The following is a 20,625-nucleotide window of genomic DNA, read 5'->3' as shown; positions in this document are numbered from 1 at the left end:
TTTTTTAATGTTTATGTTGACTGACATTTAAAGTACTGTAAATTACTTCATTCTTCACTTCTGGTGCCACTTCATACAGCAACACACAATGCTTAAACTGAGTGTAAACAGCGCTAGCTAGTTATACATGGTGTTAAAGGTTGAGTGCTTTGAAATGCATTTAAGAGTTGAAAGGATGAGTCCATTAAAAGAAAAGGCCTTATTGAGTACGCCTTGGCACTCATTGCAGGTGGCCTGGTGGAGTCCGGTGGGGGTCCTGGCTGAGGGGCGCGGGGGCGCATGACGAGCCGGCGGCAGCCGGGGGGCCTTCCCTCGGCTTCGGAGGCGGCCCCCCGGTCGCTGTGCGTGGCCGTGGTGGGCCTGAGCGGCACCGAGCGCGACAAGGGCCCCACGGGCGTGGGCAAGTCGTGCCTCTGCAACCGTTTTGTGCGGCCCCGCGCCGACGACTACCACACGGACCACATCTCGGTGCTGAGCCAGACGGACTTTGGGGGCCGTGTGGTCAACAACGACCACTTCCTGTACTGGGGCGAGGCAAGGCGACCCTCGGCCGATGGCGCGGGCGACAATGTGCCCGAGCTGAGCGTGCACGTGGTGGAGCAAACAGAGTTCATCGACGACTCGTCCTTCCAGCCGTTCCGCAGCGGCAAGACGGAGACGTACCTGAAGCGGTGTGCGGCCCTGCGCCTCTGCTCGGCCGAGAAACTCATGTATGTGTGCAAGAGCCAGCTGGGCATTGAGAAGGAGTTTGAGCAGCGGCTCATGCCCGAGGGGCGACTCAACGTGGACGGCTTTGTGTGCGTGTATGACGTGAGCCATGTGCCGGGACGGCCGGCCGACAAGCAGGCCGAGTTTGTGGCTGCCCTGCTGCAGACGCTGGTGCGCACGCGAAAACCAGTCGTGCTGGCCGCCACCAAGACGGATGAGGCCTGCGACATGCACCTACGCGAGGCAGAGCGCCTCGTGGCTCGCAAGGAGCTTAGGTGAGTGCTATGTCATCTTTGCATACTCTGCACTTCGTGTATCAGGCTTTGTTTGTCAGTTTGCTTAAGCGAACAATTTCGTTTCATGTTTTCTTGTCCTATGGTAGATCCAGAAAGAGGAATGAACAGCTATCAGCTTGTAGCACAAAGCCACAAGGAAATCCATTCAAATTTCTTGAAACGAAAGTTCCTTGCCTGAAAATTCATTCTGGTCTGAGATATAATCCAGTACTATTGCCTTTCCGCTGCAGTTTCTCTAGCAATGGAGTCAATCAGGAAGCTAACTGTTTGCAGCATGACATTGCTAGATTCCGCTGAACAGATTTGTAGTAAACTAGGCTAAGTTTTACAGGTGTTCTTGTTAGAAGCCCATTCCATCGCTTGAGATAACACAAGTGTAAGAGCAGTCTACTGCCGTTCATTACGGGCACTGGCTGAAACTACTGTCAAATGCATTTAAAAATTGATGTTATGCCCCATAGATACTCAGTGATGCTACAGTTACGTGGTTAGAAGGGATCAACTGTAAGTCATTGCAACTTAATAAAACTTTTTGTTAGGCTAGTTGGTCTTACTGAAATACAAAGGGATGCATACCATCGAGGAAGAAAATTAAGGACAGAACAGAAAGGGCATCACTCACAACTTTATCCTTGGAAAATCGGCAGTGTATATAACTGTAGCAACCATATAACTGTAGCAACCACACGCTAGTAAAAAAACTTGTAATAATATTGATAACAAAAAAAATGACAAAAACGTGACTAAATAAAAAAAAGATTCGAAGAAGTTTTATCGCATCAATAATGAGCCAGCGAAGTGAATAGCACAATTGATTGTGCAATAGAGAATGCTTGATAGTCTAAAATTATGGGACATACAGCATGCAAACAATGAGACATAAACTTGGCTGCTGTTCATAGCTGTATGAACTGGGTGTTTCTGATAGTCAGTTGTCATTAAATTTCTCTGTAACTATAGTCTATAATGGTGGAGATACCAGTCACATTGTCAATCGCAAGCTATTTAAGTGCTGCGGTACAGTACAGCAGATTCCCAGTAAATGGAAATCTGTGAAACAAAATTGCTACTTGAATTGAACCAACCGTTTCTGATATGATTGGTTTAGTACTAGTACGCTTTACCCCAGTTCATATCTCAGTAAACGAAACTCCTGTAAATGGTGCATATTCTCCTATTCCCTTCAGGTTTCATTTAACAAGTGTCTACTGAACTATCATTGTTAATATTTGTTTAATATTTGTTAATCTCTTGATAGTTTTATAGCAAATTATCGTAATACCATTCATATATTCATATTCATAGCTGTCACTAGTTTTAGCCTAGTATCAACCTTACTAATGGTCAGTTTATTGTTCGTTTTGCGTTGGTATTTCTAAACTAGAGCACCGGTAGTTTTGGAGGCATGCAAGCTCAGTTCCGCTACTGAACTATCATTGTTAATATTTGTTTAATATTTGTTAATCTCTTGATAGTTTTATAGCAAATTATCGTAATACCATTCATATATTCATATTCATAGCTGTCACTAGTTTTAGCCTAGTATCAACCTTACTAATGGTCAGTTTATTGTTCGTTTTGCGTTGGTATTTCTAAACTAGAGCACCGGTAGTTTTGGAGGCATGCAAGCTCAGTTCCGCTGCTGTTCGTGCAGAGGTGTTTACAGTTCCCACCCACATTTGATGACATTTCATTGCTCTTTAAGCTGCGTTGAAATTATTCTGGAATGAGTGTATTTCAGCAAACATCATTTCGCTGCATTTGGGAATAAGTACTCTCTTGTGAAGCATATAGTTCAGGATGCCAACATTACGGCAAACAATAAATTTGATTGATTTAGTGTGCCTTGTCTTCTCGTTGTAAAGATGCTTTGTGAAAACTGGATAGCCATACTTTGTTCAGACGTGCTCTAAGCAGCACTATTTATAGAACCAAATTTTTAGCGACTTGTGTTGTGGTCACAACTTAACTCCTTTCTGAGTATAGCAGGTCATTTTGTAGGCTGAGCTCCTGCAATGGCTGTGGCATTTTGAACTGAGAATAAATTGGTAGTTTCAATGCCTGGTTTTAGCCGTCACATTTGGTAGCGGAACAATGAAAAACAAACAAGAAAAACACTTATACATTTGCTCGAATTGTGCGTTAAAAAATTGTAGTCTCAAATTTAATAAGGGGCTTCATAATGAACTCTTCCATAGCCTGCGCAGTCATTTGTGTCATAAAGCTGTGTGAATAGGTGAATCTATGTTCACAATTCATTTTGATGAAAATTGCAGGGCTTGTTGCGGGCCTTTTCTTGAAGACGAGCATGCTTTTTTGTCTATTCACACTTGTGGGGTCTCGACGAGGTGAACGCGCGCATCGCCACCACCAAGCTCTTGGAGTGAACGGACACAGTTGACGCGGTCGGTACAAAGCACACAACATACATACATTTATTAACTAATTTAGACGACGATATCGTCCGCTGAATGATACACCAATTTCAATTAACACGCTACCATACAAACAACATAACGCAATGACACACTAAACACACAATAACATGACAAACACACACTAACACACCCAACACACTAACACATACCCAAGGCGGCGTCGCCAACGCCTGACTTTCCATGCGGGACCCCGGCGCAAAGCCCGCGGTGCCAAGCACCGGGGACCCGCGCTACAAACAACCATTCGCGGCAGCCGCCACGCGCAGAAGAGACTCGCTCAACGCTCGCCCGCCACCAAGGCCTGCCTTCCGCCAGGGGTCACCACCGGCGCTACCACTCTACCAACAGTGGTACTCAAAGCGAACACAACGCCATCTATCGCCCGGCGGTGGTCACCACCTAAATAAAGCCTTGGGGCGAGACACTTGCGCCACACGGCGCAGACAACTTTACAGGGGGGGGGGGGGGGTGTCAGCGCCCCCACACACTTAATGCAAGAAAGACAAAGTTTATGAAGGAGAATACTGCATATCGTCGGCATGTGGAAAAGCTTCCTTTAGCGAGGTTTTAATTTAACTAAATTGGAGCTATTTGTCTTTCTCATTGCCTTGTTTGGATGCGATGTCTTTGTCTGGTCACTACAAAGTTCGTTCTGTCAACTAACTCGGCCACGGACCCGAGCTAACGGGGGAGTTTCTACTCCCTCCCACGCCTAGCCGCGCGTGGCTTTGCCGTGTCCGGGGAAAAGGGGATCCTGGGGGTTGAGCCGACGCTGGGTGATTGGACCGTTAAGGCCCCCCGGCAGAGGCAACACACCCCTTTGGCCCTGGCTTCTTGTAGACGGCACCCCTGGGCTGACCCACCCAGGGGAAATCGGCAGTCGCCTTTTCCTATCTCTCTCTTCCTACATCTTAGTCTTTTCTCGTCTTTAAATCTGTCCTGTCTTCTTCTCCCTTCCATTTACTTCCGATTTTTTCTGGCGGCAAGGGTTAACCCTGTGTGGCTATCCTACCTTGGATACACCATATTCGGTTATAGTGGTGGTGTACAGCTGGCATCTGCAGGTCCTGTGCTTACAGACCCTGCAGCGTCCCCTTGTAGGACTCCATGGTGGGTGGCTGGCGCTGCTGCCGAAAATAAACCTTTTCTTATGGCTTGTTCCTTCCCCCCACTTCCTGATCGCCCTCAGAAAAGAGGGCGCACCGATGAAGTATTCCAGTTTTTTGGTCACCAGAGAGTATCTTTTCCCCGATTCCACGTTATCCACGCTGACACACCCGGCAAACCAGTGAGAACTATTTCACCTTTTCTTGTTTCGAAGTCTTTGACAGAAATCTTTGGCCCAGGATATAAAGCATCGAGAATGGCAAGTGGTGACCTCCTGTTGGAGCTCCGCGACCAGAAACAGTATGAAAAATTGTCTAATCTAGTGAAATTTGGAGATACCAAATTAATAGTAACCCCACACCGAACCATGAACACCACCCGTGGCGTTGTTTCAGATGACGACCTGTTAGGGCTGACGGAGGCTGAACTCCTGGAGGGTTTTAGCGAACAGAATGTCATCAATGTGAAACGAATTAGGATAAGGCGCAATGGCAAAGAAATCCAGACTAAGCACTTAATACTTACTTTCAATTCAAGTGTACTGCCCGACTCCGTTGAGGCAGGGTACATCAAGCTTCGAGTGAGGCCATATATACCGAACCCTCTCAGATGTTTTAAATGCCAGCGGTTCGGCCACAGTTCTCAGAACTGCCGAGGCCGCCTAACTTGTGTGAAATGCAGTGCTGATGAACACACATCTGATGCTTGTAAAAACTCTCCTCACTGTGTGAACTGTAACGGGGATCATGCCGCATACTCACGGTCATGCCCCAGCTGGAAAAAAGAAAAGGAAATTGTCACGATTAAAGTAAAACAAAACATTTCATTTAGGGAGGCACGAAGGCAGGTGTCCTACCTGCCAGAAACCAGCTTTGCCGAAGTGGCGCGTCAGGGGGCAGCGCCACGACGGCCCCCGGCGCCTGTCTGGCACACGTGTAGTGAGCCAGCGGTGACGCCATCCGCCCCCACGGCGGTTGCAGCCAGTGCTGCTCCGCCATCGAAGAAGGACCCACCAACCTCCGGGCTGGGGGCCGCGAAGGCCTTGTCTTTAGAGGCGAGGCCCTCAAAACAACCGCAGCGCTCGCAAGAGCGCTTGTCCAGTGCCTCGCTAGAGGCAATGGACACAACTTCGAGCGTGAGGGCGCAGCAAGCGCCTAAGGATCGGCGCGACTCCGTCGACCGATCCAAAAAAGAAAAATCTCGTGTCACGGCCCCTGGAAAGGGTCCGTGAGCTAATTTTCTATCCTTGAGCACACAGCACAAAACACATCTAAAATGGACACGCAGATTTTACAGTGGAATGTGAGAGGACTTCTCCATAACCTCGATGATATTAGAGAACTCCTTAATAAACATACTCCAAAGGTGCTGTGTGTTCAGGAAACACATCTTAAGTCCACACAAACAAATTTTCTAAAGCAATATGCTATCTTCCGCAAAGACCGTGACGATGCTGCCGCCTCGTCGGGTGGTGTCGCTATAATAGTTGATAAAGGTGTTGCCTGTAAGCAATTAAACCTCCGAACTTCTCTTGAGGCAGTTGCTGTCCGAGCAGTGCTGTTCGGGAAGCTACTAACAATTACTTCTATTTACATTCCTCCGTGCTATCAACTTTCAAAGACAGAATTTCAAAGCTTCATTGATGAACTTCCTCCGCCATATATAGTCGTTGGTGATCTAAATGCACATAATCCTTTATGGGGCGACTCCCGTTTGGATGCACGAGGACGCCTAATAGAACACTTTTTGTTTTCGTCAGATGCATGTTTACTTAACAAAAAAGAATCAACATATTATAGCACTACGCACAACACATACTCTTCTATAGACCTGAGTATTGTCTCGAGTACACTAATTCCTTATCTGGAGGGGTCTGTTCTCAAGAAGAATCGGAAATGTTGTAGGCCCGTGTGCTCAGATTTGGGTGCACGTTAAAGAACCCCAGGCGGTCTAAATTTCCGGAGCCCTCCACTACGGCGTCTCTCATAATCATATAGTGGTTTTGGGACGTTAAACCCCACATATCAATAAATCAATCAATCTGTTCTCAAGAACCCCTTTGGGAGTGACCACTTCCCGATAATGTTAAAGTTAACAAAAGAAGATACATGCTCGCCTGACTTTCCTCGCTGGAACACCAAGTCAGCCAACTGGGAACTGTTTCGAGAAATTACATTTTTAGACGGAGATGAGATTGCTGATTTTAATATAGACGATGCTGTAGCATTCCTAACAGGTTTTATTATTGACGCTGCAGTGAAATGTATCAAGCAAACCAACGGAATGACCAATAAAGGTCGCATTCCATGGTGGAACGACGATTGTCAGAAAGCGCGCAATAGACAAAATAAAGCTTGGAGACTACTCCGAAATTACCCAACAGCTGAAAACCTCAACAATTTCAAACAGGTTAAGTCCCAAGCCAGAAGAACGCGTCGTCTTGCAAAGAAAGAAAGTTGGAATAGGTACATCTCCGGTATAAATTCTTACTCCGACGAAACGAAGGTTTGGAATAGGGTAAACAAGTTAATGGGTCTGGTGTCACACCCCCTACCTTTGGTAAATAGCCGAGGGGAGAGCCTGGAGGAGCAGGCGGACTGCCTAGGCGAACACTTTGAATACGTCTCAAGTGCATCAAACTATACAGAAACGTTCTTAAAATTTAAAGAACGCGAAGAGCGACAGCCCCTTAAATGTAAACGTCCATCCAGTGAGTCTTACAACTGCCCATTTACATTATCTGAGCTTAAGGCATCTCTTGCGTGCTGCAACAACTCAGCGCCAGGTGTTGATCGTATAACATACGAAATGGTCAAGTACCTTCACCCCAAAGCACTAAAAACACTCCTAACTCTCTTCAATAACATGTGGGCAGCTGGGTATATTCCATTGTCATGGAAAGAAGCTATAGTCATCCCAGTACTTAAACAAGGCAAAGATCCGTCTTTGGCCGCCAGCTACAGGCCAATAGCGCTAACAAGCTGTCTATGCAAACTATATGAGAAAATGATAAACCGGCGCTTAATCCACTTTTTAGAAAGTAACAGTATACTAGACCCCCTTCAGTGTGGTTTCAGAGAGGGGAGGTCGACAACAGACCACCTTGTTCGCATAGAGACATACATCAGAGATGCATTTATTCATAGGCAGTTTGTACTTTCGGTATTCCTAGACTTAGAGAAGGCGTATGACACCACATGGCGATTTGGGATTCTCCGCGATCTTGTCACCATGGGCATCCGTGGGAACATGCTAAACACAATTAAAAGTTACCTGTCTAACCGAACCTTTCTCGTAAAAGTGGGAAATGCTCTCTCTAGAACTTTTACCCAAGAGACTGGTGTTCCGCAAGGGGGTGTGCTTAGTTGCACACTCTTTATTGTAAAAATGAACTCCCTGCAGTCAGTCATTCCAAGTGCGATGTTTTATTCCGTGTATGTTGATGATGCGCAGATGAGTTTCAAATCATGCAATATGTCTGTCTGCGAACGACAAGTGCAGCTTGGAATGAATAAATTCTCTAAATGGGCGGATGAAAACGGTTTTAAAATAAACACGAAGAAAAGTACTTGCATACTTTTCTCCAACAAACGAGGGTTAATGCCACAACCAAATGTTGCGATCAAGGGAGACCAACTCTCTGTAAGCAGCGAGCATAAATTCCTGAGAACCACTTTAGATTCTAAACTTATGTTTATTCCCCATATTAAATATGTCAAAATGAAATGTTGGAAAGCGATGAACGTCCTAAAACTCGTCACGTACAACATGGGGTAGTGATCGAAAGTGCCTCTTGAAGTTATACAAAAGCCTTGTTGGGTCGCGCCTTGATTATGCCTCTATAATTTATCATTCCGCAACGCCACGTGCATTAAAAATCCTAGACCCCGTTCACCATCTGGGTATCCGACTTGCAACCGGTGCTTTCAGGACAAGCCCGATCCAGAGCCTCTATGTAGAGTCGAATCAGTGGTCACTTCACCTGCAGCGATCCTATAGCAGTTTCACATATTTTATAAAGGTACGTGCAAACATCAAGCATCCATCATATTCAACTATAAACAATATGACCGCTGCCACCCTCTTTCATAATCGACCCACAGTGAGAAAGCCGTTCTCCTTGCGTGCGAGAAACTTATGTGAGGAAATGGGTGTTCCGCTGCTGGAACTCTGTCCTACGCCCACAGGGATACTTTTACCGCCGTGGCAGTGGCAGCTTATACACTGTGACACCTCATTTGTTGAGATCACTAAACACGCACCAGAAGCACATATTAAAATGCATTTCCGAGAACTCCAGTCCAACTACTCATGCGTAGAGTTTTATACTGACGCTTCTAAGTCGCATGCAGGGGTGGCTTATGCAGCCGTCGGACCATCCTTTTCGGAATCCGGCGTGCTGCACCCGGAAACAAGTATATTTACGGCTGAGGGTTATGCACTATTGTCCGCTGTGAAGCATATACGGAAATCACACATACAAAAATCAATTATATTCACAGACTCGTTAAGCGTCGTAAATGCATTAAGATCCCTTTTCAGATTCAGAAATCCGATAATAATTGAGCTATATTCCGTTCTGTGTACAGCGTATATGTCCAACCAGCATATTACTATTTGCTGGGTATCTGGCCATAGAAGTATCGAGGGCAATGTGTTAGCTGACCAAATGGCCACGTCAATTATAATGCGCGCTATTAACCCCACCGCTACTGTCCCTGCAACAGATCTAAAACCCTTTCTACGAAAGAAACTGCGAAACCACTGGCAACGCTTGTGGGACACAGAAATAAATAATAAGCTTCATTTGATTAAGCCGTGGTTGGGTTACTGGCCCTCCGCTACAAGAACACGGCGAACTGATGTCCTATTCTGTCGCCTCAGAATAGGACACACTTATGGTACTCATAACTTTCTTCTGACTGGCGATGAACCTCCTACTTGTGGTAGATGTGGTGACAGGCTAACCGTCCTCCACGTCCTCCTGGAGTGTGCGGAAGCTGAAAGGGAGAGAAATATTTTGCTTTAGCATACCGCTATAATCTTCCTTTACATCCGATTATGTTTCTCGGTGAAGAGCCGCTTTTTAATACAAAATCAGTTTTAAGCTTTTTAAAGGATGTAGTACTGAATGTGTTTAGTCCAACATTGAATGTTTTTAGCCCAACAGGTTCATAGCACATCCTCTGTTCAGAGGATGCTGCTGTGATAGCAGATTTCAATGAGCCCAGGCCTCCATGCTCTTGTTTTAAGGGCTCTGTCGAGGCACTGGTGCTCCATGCCAAGTTTTTATTTGACATACTTATTACTTTTAAATCATTTTATGTCTCCATAGCTCACATCATTTGTCATTGCCATAATTTTACCATATGTATATTTTTACACACCTACAGCGACTGTTTTTTACGCCCATTTACAGCCACGTCACATTTGTTTTATCTACACTGCACATCCCACAATTCATTATCATCGCTCTGGCGCTCTTTGGCCATATCTGGCCCTTGCGCCAATAAACACCACTAATCAATCAATCAATCAATCAATCAATCAATCAACTAACTCGGCATAACATCATCGGAGCTCTCGCTGTTAGCTGGCCTCAGTTTAAAGCAGACTCCTCTTATTGAATTTATGTTTCATCCAAGGAAAATATGTGGGCAGCTTACACTAGTGGTATGCTAGACTGGACTAAGAAAGGTCATAATTAGCATAGTTCTAAACCATCATCATTCTCAGTTTTTTTTTTTTTTTTTTCAGTCCACTGCAGGATGAAGGCCTCTATCAGTAATCTCCAGTTTGCCCTATCCTGTGTCAGCTGATTTTATCGCAAGTTCTTGATCAGCAATGTCCTAATTAGTGTGGTCTCAATCAGCATTATAATTAATAAGGTTGTGTATAGCAAGGTCTTAACATGATCTTAATTAGCTTGTTTTTAGCATAGCTTAGCATAATTGGCTTGGCTGGGTATGAAGACTAAGAACACAAAAGGATGAAGAGAATGCTTGCCAGTGGCTGATGATGATAGTTTCTTGTGGACTCCGCATCACATAGCGAAAGGCTCATTAGTCTCCTAGTAAAACTTCACAATGCTGAGCTACAGATGCTGCTGGCAACACAGTCTAATACAGCATCTGAAGGATATTGTCATAATCATATTGACACAAGTGTGGGATCTTTAAATTTCTCAGAGCAACTAGGGCACAAAAGAAGCATGCTTGCAGATAGCTAAGAGCATAAGCGTTAATGAACACAATGCAGGAACGCGAAACTGTGGTGCACCCTTCACAACTGTATTATAAGAAGGGCGGATTGCACATAAGCTTGGGATTTAGAGTGCACTTATGTGTGCTTTTAAATAATACTAGGTGATGGAATATTGTGGAGTTGTCCACTACAGCGTCTTTCATAGCATACTATGCAGCTTCAGATGCCGAAACCTCCATCCAGATCACGGCCAAAGGCATTAATGTTTAAAATGCACATATTGGAATGCATATAATCACTGTTGACACTTAATTTAGCACTTTATCACACATTATCAATAACCAGCTTAACCTTCTAGAATTGCAACTAAAGTGATGTTGCATTTGTGTTTCCTCCGATTTTGCTTTGAAAGCCCCTTTTTAAATCTGAATCTATATGTTTAACTGAAAGGTACATTTTGTTCTGAAAAATGCGTTGACCTTATAATGCAAATAATGTGGCATTGCTTGTTTTTAAATGTATCTTGCGTGTTATGTCTTCATTGACCATCATAACCGGTACCACATGGTCGGTTCTGTGATCGATGTTTCCTTTTACGGTGTTACTGAGTGTATCAGAATCTTATGATAAGAAGTGGACAATTCTAAACGTCATTGTCCGTGATCGGTCAAATTTTCTTTAAATTTAAGAAACCATCGTTTCATATTTCACTCTCTCCAGAGAGTGCTGCCATTTAGTAAAATGTTTCTCACCATAACATATTCGGAACAATAAACTCCTCTCTGTCCTTGCTGAGATACTTGTGTATTGATTCGTTATTCCTACCATTGCTTTACATCCCTTGTCTGACTTTCAAGGAGGAAGTAGCTTTAGCGAGTGCTGGTACTGCACTTGTTTGCAATGTGAGGAGTGACTTCTTGTCTTAATTGAGGGAACACTGATACAACTTGGGGCTCTAAGAACATTACAGTAAAAGCTTCTTAATTAGGAAAGTCTGATAATTTGTACCTGTTCTCTTGTCCAGGCCCGTGTATGCATTGTGTAATGACATTGAACCCTCGTTAATTCAGTCGTATTTGGCTGCAACCAGATGCGACACGCTGCAAAAGTGTGACTCAGAAAATAAAAAAAATGGTGTTCATAGAAAGCCAAAACATTTAGAGGCTTGCAGAGAGGCATAGTCGCCACCAGCAGTCACATTCTTGGCATGTAATAAGGTATGTGTTGAGAGCGTGTTTTGGATAAAAATGCAGAAGTCTATAGAGCTGCATTCACACTGTGAACGAAGTCACAAATGATGAATAATGTGCCTTTTGCACGGCTGTTATGCAAAACTATTGCTGGATTTACATATCTATTTAGAAAATGAAAGTACGTTGATAGACATTTTTTTTACTGAAAAAAATCAACAAAAGTACAAGTGCGTCCACCTGACACTTGCTGAAGGAGTGCGTTATTGTAGGGAAATATGGGAAAGTGGGCTGTCTGTGACGTGTTTTAGCAGAGACAAGAGTCGCTGTAGCCGCGTCTTTGTGCAGAAAACGCTGTCACCTGCACATGTGTTGACGTGTTGTATGGTCGACATTCCTTTAGCGGTTTGCACTTTTTCTGTGTCAGTCTGAGTGTGATTGGTGCCCCTCACTTCATTGACGAGACTTCTGACTCTGGGCAGGCAGCATACTCAGCCAGTCCAGACCATTTCTTTATCAGAAACTTGGGATAATGGGGATCTGTTATACTCATTTTCTACACATGTCAGACTTGTGACCTGGAAGAATCATTTACCATTTCCAGCTCTAAGAAAATTATTGTTGAAAGCACCTATGATCGTATTGATAAAAGTGGGAACATTCAGGCTGTATTTAAGATGGTTGCTTCCAGCGGCAGTGTCGCTTTGTGTAAAGTTATAAAGGCGTATTGTAAAGAAGTATGTCTACTTAGGACAGGTAGTAACCACGGAGCCAAACCATAGAAGAATAAAGATCAGGCCAAGTGCGTTTGGCAAGCATTCTCAAATCATGAATGGTAGCTTACAACCATCCTTCAAGAGGAAGGTATATAACTGCTGCGTCTTACCGGTGCTTACCTACGAAACAGAAACCTGGAAGCTTACAAAGAGGGTTCTGCTTAAGTTGAGGACAATGCAGCGAGCAATGGAAAGGAGAATGATGGGTGTAACTTGTAGAGATAGGAAAAGAGCAGAGTGCGCCAGGAAACAAACGGTGGTTAAGGATATCGCAGCTAGAATTGAGAAGAAATAGACATGGGCCAGGCACTTAGCGCATAGGCAGGATAACCATTAGTTATTAAGGGTAACTGACTGGATTCCAAGAGAAGGCAAACACATGAGAGGGAGACAGAAAATCAGGTGGGCAGATGAGATTAACAAGTTTGCGGGTATAAAGTGGCAGCAGCAAGCACAGGACCAAGTTGACTGGCATATCATGGGATAGGTCTTTGCCCCGCAGTGGGCGTAAGCAGGCTGGTAATGATAATGATGCCACTTTGTGTGATTGTATGCAGGAAAGTTGTTATATGTAGTGAATTATTTAGTGCACCCTAGGGCTTTCCAATACCTTGTTTATGGTTTGAGTGCCCATGGCAACTTTGTGGCTATGACACTATGCTATCAGGTTCTAGGCTAGAGATTTTTATTCCAACTTTGGAGGCTGCATTTTGTTGTTTGTGCCGTGCAGTTAGTGTGATTTCAGTTTGCCATAGATGACTCTGACCCTGTTACTTCCTTGTATTATGTAAATCACTTTTTTGTTACCTCTCTCTTTTGTTTATCCCCCCTACTCTGTTGTTTCCCCAGCAGCGCTGCACTGTGTTCTTTTATTGACTGTTGAACCAAGCATATTTTCCTTCTCAATCACTATTACTACTCTATAAGGCTTACAGAACTGACAGCTTGGCTAGTTGGCCTTATACAGTGCAACATTTTGCCACCGGTTTTATGGAGACGGTCAGCTTGTACATTGGTGGTTTGTACTTTCTTTAAGTTTCAGTTTGTGTGAAGACGCAATTTGGTGTCTTGAAAAGTTGGTTGTCCCAGCTTTGTTTTCACAGCATAGTAAGCTGCTTGCAGCAGCTTTTTGCTTGATGGATGCCCAACAAGTTGTTATAAATAAAAATTTGATAAATTGAGCTCTCTTTTTCAGGGTGGCAACTTTCTTGATATAGTTGAATTTTTATTGCTATTTTTAATATTCTCATCTTTACCTGCTCAGAAAAAGCCAGCATTAGGTTCGATTCCTTCTACTTTCTTAGCTAAACCTTTTGGAGTGTTTCCTACAATGAGCAAGCATAATTTTATATCCATAATTGGCTGAATGGCCATTCGTTTGACATCATTTTTGAGTGTGACACTTGAATTGACCTGAGGGGCAGGGGTTTGAATGTTTAATATCTGTGTAGTTTAGCACAAGCCTTACTACTCGCATAATCCTCATGAAAATTCTGTAAGCAATCATTGAACAGAAAAAAAAATTGCAAATTTTATTTTATTTTAGTATTTTTTTGTGCTGCTTACTTATATGAAAAGTGTGCACATGCTTCATCATGCTGCAACCAAAGTGGGGCGTTTCATTTATAGCATTCAAAGCAGTAAAAAAGAGAGAGAAATGAAGAGAAAAAAACAGGGAGAATAATTATGCTTTGGCTCGGTTGGCTACCCCTACACTTAGGGTGGGGAAAGGGGAATAATGTACAGGAAAGAGAGAAAGAAAGAAGAGTAAAAAAGATAGATATATAGTCAGCTTGAGACTACATAGCACCCTCTCACGCTGTTCAGTCACAAGTGCTCGTGAAGCCCTGTGGCCCTCTAGTAGCATAAAAGGGCTCTCGTGGCTTTGCACATTTGTGAAAGCGAAGGCTGGAGGTCCCAGGATCTTCTGTTCTGTCAGTGGTATTGAATCTAGGGGACGTAGCTTGGCCTCCATACCACGATATTGAGTCTGGTGTGATGGGCAGTGGCATAGAGCATGCTCAGTACTCAGGAGTCTTCTCGCTGTTAGGGTCGAAGAAGGAAGGTCGCTGCTGATGGCATCCCACCACTGCCACCAGTTGTTATGGGTCGAAAGGAGGATCACAGGAGGATACGAAAACAAAACAGGTTTATGACACTATTTACACTTATTTAAGGAAAGGTTAGTGGTTTCACAAACCACGAGCGTGGTGTTTAAACCGTTACATGGTTCAGAGCGACGTCCAGCACTCTGCGGCATTGTTTTAAGCCCTGTCGGCCTCCTCCTCTCCGAGTGGAGCACCAATCACACACACACAACAGGTGAGGGGGACGAGCATGCGCGGTCCACGTGAACGTCCAATATTGAGTCGTGAACACTGCACTGCAAGGTGGCGCCAGCAGGGCTCTTCCTCGTCGTGTGTGTGCCGCTAGTCGAGAGGTCCCACGATCCTGACAGCATACATCAAAGGGTCCGCCGATTTATTTGCTTAATTAGCGGGGTGATTTGCGGTGGCCGCCGCGGTCTCTTCCAGGAAGATGCTGTCTTTGTTGGCCTCTCTCGAACGGTTAACGGCGTCTTGGCGACACGACGTCTCATCCTCCGGCTAGCACGTACAATGCCTGACGAGCATAGGCAGCCGGCTGGTCGTCTACTTGATTGGGGATTAAAAAGAGCGCCGCTCTCCTGTCAGCTCTGGCACCGGTCACAACCGCTTCCCCGTCGCCAGATGAATCGCTGAGGGCATCAGTCACCGCTTCTGCTCGAAGAGACAACGAAAGGGTCTGTAGTTGAAAGTCAGGAACTCGCCTTCGCTTGCCACATGGTCTGGGTAATCGCTCAAATCTTCGACAGCGTGAGAGCCTCCCAGTAGACCGGCTTACGCACAATGGCGTCTGCCCAGACGAATTTCCAGGTCAAACTTAACATAGCAGGCTCAGAAGTTGCATGCCACGCTGCTGGCCATTTGAATGAGACATGAATACGCATTTGTGAATGCCACGTCCAACCACATGTGACGCAGCAAAGGCAGGGATGAAGCAGCACAAGTATTCTTACAAGTTCAAACATAATTAACCCTTGCAGTTCCATCCTAGTGTCACTTAATCTCATTGAGAGTAGCCAAGGTATTCTCAAAGAGGCCAGATTCCAACAAGTTTGGCTGCTACTCCATCACAAACTCTCATGGGTTTGCATGTGTCCCACGAATTGTGTGGTGCTATCTATCAGAAGCATGACAAAGCATATAGTCAAAGACCAACTTGTCTATAGCATTGTTACACAATGGAATATGTAGCAATGGTGATCAGAGCTTTTCTGTGATTGTTTTTACCAGAAATGCATGGCTGAAACCAGCTTGCCTATTGCAGGGAAAGAATTGCCGCTACTATTTTTTCTAAGCATCCCTGCTGTCTTCCAAGTAGCCCTAATGCGTTCTGTTTGTCATCTTTTTGTGCGCTGATATTATATATTACCTGTTTCATTTGAAGTTATTTTGCCTCTTATGTTACCTGTTAGTACAGTGCCTAATCTGTAATCAATGCCTGTCATGATAGTGAGGGTCATTATTGCTGGTATTAAAAAAAAGATCAACATAAATTCAATTTTTTTTTTTGTGCCACACTGCAGGAGCAATCTTTGGCAAATACTATTTGCAATTTATATCTTTTCTGAACCTTTAACAACTCGAGTGTGATGTTAAGAGACCCAAGGGGTAACAGTAATGAAACAATGTATAGAGAGATATTTAAGTAATTTGGAGGTAGAATCCTCCCAGAATGAAATGCACCAATTTAGAGCTATGTCATGCATTTACTTTCATGTCCACAGCTGTCAGTTCCTGTAACATTGGCGTGATATTGGCTTCTATGCTTACACAACAGCCAATACCAGTTTTAGAGGCCAGTTAGCAGTGACATTTATTTATTTATATATTTACAAGTACCTTACAGGCCTTGCAGAGGCGTTTCGTAAGGGGGGGGCGATACAAAGTAATAACAAATTTGGTTAACAAGTCAGTAAAAACAATGTAGTACGTCAACAACAGCAAAAATATGTCCAAGTACAGAAGTAGTCGTATGTATTCCACATAAATAGGTAAGTTTAAAACATGCAAAAAAAATGCAATAGCGTGTTGGACAGATCAAAATGAAGCGTATTGAAACAGACTACGCAGTTTACCGTGTTGGTTTGGGTTAATGAACAAAACTTTAAACAATAGCTCCACTGTGATGATGAAAATAAAAAGAAAAAGAGGATACATGAATCCTGGGAGTAAGTGGACCAGCTAAACATTATCAATGAAATGGTTGAGAAGATGCTCGCGAAATTTATTGTGATTACGCTGAAGGGTGATGCTGTTTTGAAGATCATTCCACAGTCGTATGGCACGCGGGAGTGACGAGTAGTTAAAAGCATTAGTGGTGCCGTTGAGGTGGGTGTAGCTGAAGTCATTGTGTAACCTGTGCACAATGACAGTGCACAGGTTGCAAGTGAGAGGAAAGTTGTAATTGCGCTAGCGGTGATCGAGTGGCGTAGGCATATTTATGAAAGAGAGACAAAAGCGCCATGTCACGACGAATTGCTAATGGATTAGATTTGAATTTAATTCTTTCACCTGACCATGTGTGCTGGCTATTTGAACCTAGAAATGGAAAACCCCTTTTACCCTATGACTCTTCCCATTCCAAGTTAGTTAAGCGCAGCATCACAAATCTTTCTCTCATCAATCCTCTTAGGAAATCGTGTCATCATGTCATGCATCGCAGCTTTGCTGCTCAAGTTGAAAGGCTTTTGAGTGCTGGGTACCCAGCTATCCTACTGGCATCTATAGCTGAAAAGCTATTAAAACAGATAAAGAAAGGATGCAACTCTGAGGCCCAGCCGGAATCTAACGACCGAAAAAGACCCGTAGTTTTACCCTACGTGCATGACATTTCCCACCGGCTAAAAAAGATAGGGGAGAAATGCAGCGTCAAAGTGGTGTTTTCAGCGCCGGATAAGTTACAGCGGCTTTGCAAAGCTGTCAACCCTCTCAAATCACACACCACTGGTTGCGCAACTAAGCACAAAACTCGGTTTGTGCCGTGCGTAGTGGGGGTTGTTTACGCAATTCCATTCTCATGTGGTATGTGGTATTTCGGCCAAACGGGGCGATGCCTTAATGAAAGGCTAAAAGAGCACCATTATAATGCTCACAAAGCGATCCAGGGCCACATTGGAATTCACTGTCGCGATTGTGGATGTACCCCCATGTTTGACCAGTGTGAAGTGATAAAAAAGCACCCGTCGCAATTAACTCGGGAAATTATAGAAGCGCATTGTATAGCAAGAGCTGGCAGCACGTGTATTAGCGCCCCTTCTTTGGGTTTATCGGAACATGAAGTGGCCTTCCTTAATCAGAGTAACCGCCTATGAATGTGTGATATGTGACGGTGTGATGTTGTGTGTTATCTTGTCGTTGCGTTAGGGTGGTTTTGTATGCTTGCGCCGGTATACTTATTTGATGCAATTTGACAATAAAGCTCAGTTGGAAGTTAGCGCTCTGTCCTCTTGTGTCGGTCTGCTCGGCCGTTTCTTCTTCCCCGTAATGCGCTATACCAGTTCAAGTACGACGAACCAACTCGCCCAATCTTCAACACTTTTGGCCTTCGCTTTTCAGGGGTATATTTTCCTAAGGGGTGAACTCACTCAAACTGAACGCTATTAGTTGTCATCTGCAATTCTTCCGAGCAGAATTTAACTATTTTGTGTTCGGACATTGCCCAGTGGCATGGTTATCTGACGAAATTGGTCATAGTCATTGCACTTTAAATGTCGTTATGTTTCATTCTGTGAACACTGCGGGTACAAACACCACATGAGTGGTAATGAGCAGTGCTTACAAGCCATCCTATTGACCACCTCGTTGTCGCCGTGCAGGGGCCAGGTACCCCTGGTGGAGACGTCAGCCCACGAGAACGTGAATGTGGACCTTGCGTTTCTACTAGTTGCACAGCTGGTTGACCGGGGCACCAAGGGTTCCAGTCGATGGGCGGGCAGGGTACCATCGTTTCTCGAGGCCAGCCGGGCACGCCGTGAGGCTCTCGACCAGGCTACCGACGCCTTCCAGGCAAGTGCCCCATGTTGTCTGCACTTGCATCAATCATGCCACAGGCTTTAAGGAAAAACAGCTCGCAGCGTTGCTGTCACAGTCATGTGGTGCCTGCTGACTCTTTTGAACTTCTTTCGAAGTTAGAAATTCTGTCTCTGGCGATTTTTCGAGTTCAATAGATCTCAATGAAATTCGTTGGGCAAGTTCATTTGCAAGTTCCCATCATTCGTCTGAATGACAGGCTGAAGAGATATGCAGATTTTTTTACAAATGAATTTTATAGATTGCCCGACTCCCAGCTGGCTTCCAGCAATTATTGGCAACATTGTGTGTGTGTACCAATGCTTACGTCAAAGTGGCAGAAATGGCGGAACTGAGGCGCCACTACATCATCTGCTGTTCACAAGGCAATGGTCGTGTGTGTTGCTTAGCCAGCGTTCCGTTGGTCCGGCATGCTAACTTCAGTTCGTTGTAGGCCTGCAAGCGATGCGTGGCAGGTAGTGTTGCATTGTGGTTGCACACGATTCCTCGTATAATTACCTGAATATTCAGGAAACACTTAGAGGTTATGATTACCCTTTGTCTCGATACTATCTATTGTTTTAGCTAGCAGTGTCAGCTCACTCCATGGAAACTGTGTTAATACCGTACCAGAAGAAGAGGGTCCATGCAGGGACATTACGGTAGTGTACTAGTGTACATCACAGCATGGAAACACTTATTACAACATATACAGGGCGCACCATGACCGGGACTGGCGTGTATTGCGAAAGGGGGCACGTACTTGGCCTAAATTCCCTCAGCCTTGCCAGTGCAATTTTAAACTTCGCTATTGCCAGACATACGCACTCTTTTTATAGCAATGTTAAGAAGCCTCAGTAAGTCTGCAAACTTTTTAGTAATAGCATTTTATCAATCACGGCACCTCAAACTTGAGTGGCCTGGGCAGGTGGCACCATCTGACAGTGGAATGCACAGCCAGCAATCGCCATTCCTCTTCGGCCATTTTACTTGGCCTTCACATGCATCTGAATCTCAGCTGTCATTTTTAGACAGCTACGAGGAGCTTGTGCACATAGCACAGTCGGTAACAGACATGGTGCGGCTGTTGCGATGGGGTCACCTTTCGCTTGAGCGTCTGCTTTTAGCCACTCCACACTATCGAGACCGGCATACCATGCACGGTTTCCGGTTTGCATGGTTTTTACCAACGCTTTTGTCACGCGAGGATAGCACTGTAGTTGGGTCTCGGTTTCGGTGTCACACTTTATAGCTTATTTAAAATTATTCTAAATATTGTGCCGAGTATTTCTGCCATCAGGCCCATGACAGGAGCGTCTGGGGAATATAAAAGCACTCTTACTTTGACATAGGAAAAAGATTGCCAGAGTTGGCCTGTAATGCAGCTTTAAAATGTGCCATCATGGTTTGGAGAGCAAGGAATCATGTTTGCAAAAAGAATGCTGAAAATTAAAGTAGCACAACATTTAAACAAAAAAAAAAAGGAACATCACAAAATAAGGTTGTACTGGATGACCTGGACCAAACCTTTTTAGTGTCACTTATATGTAAGTTGAACACGTCAGTAGTATTGAAGGCCTCATAGGAGCTGATGCATAACACTCACTCACAGTGAGACAGCGCGTGGAAAACGGGACAAAGAGAACAACACACAAGACAGGTGCTGACTGAAAACTCAATGTTAATGAAAAGAAAACTCGCTTCCCATAGTTGACAAAAGCATCACAAGAACACAGCCATAGATATCTCCTCACGTGAACATTCTTGAACAAAAAAAAAAAGGGTTTCAAAAT

General features: G+C 44.4%; 1 protein-coding gene across 11 annotated transcripts in view; it reads left to right on the top strand.

Moving 5' to 3' along the window:
- LOC119180831 (rho GTPase-activating protein 190-like) overlaps window positions 1-20,625 on the top strand; it is a 155,265-nt gene that overhangs the window by 17,330 nt on the left and 117,310 nt on the right. For all 11 annotated transcript variants that reach the window (XM_075883732.1, XM_075883730.1, XM_075883731.1 and 8 more), the window contains exons 2-3: window positions 230-983; window positions 18,640-18,829. In XM_075883732.1, the coding sequence (XP_075739847.1) occupies window positions 280-983; window positions 18,640-18,829 (894 nt within the window). In that variant the 5' untranslated portion in view covers window positions 230-279. The remainder of the gene's footprint in view (window positions 1-229; window positions 984-18,639; window positions 18,830-20,625) is intronic.

This window comes from Rhipicephalus microplus, unplaced genomic scaffold (assembly GCF_043290135.1).
Source record: "Rhipicephalus microplus isolate Deutch F79 unplaced genomic scaffold, USDA_Rmic scaffold_20, whole genome shotgun sequence".
In the NCBI taxonomy this organism is placed as follows: Eukaryota; Metazoa; Arthropoda; class Arachnida; order Ixodida; family Ixodidae; genus Rhipicephalus; species Rhipicephalus microplus.
This window is presented reverse-complemented; position numbering and strand designations above follow the sequence as displayed.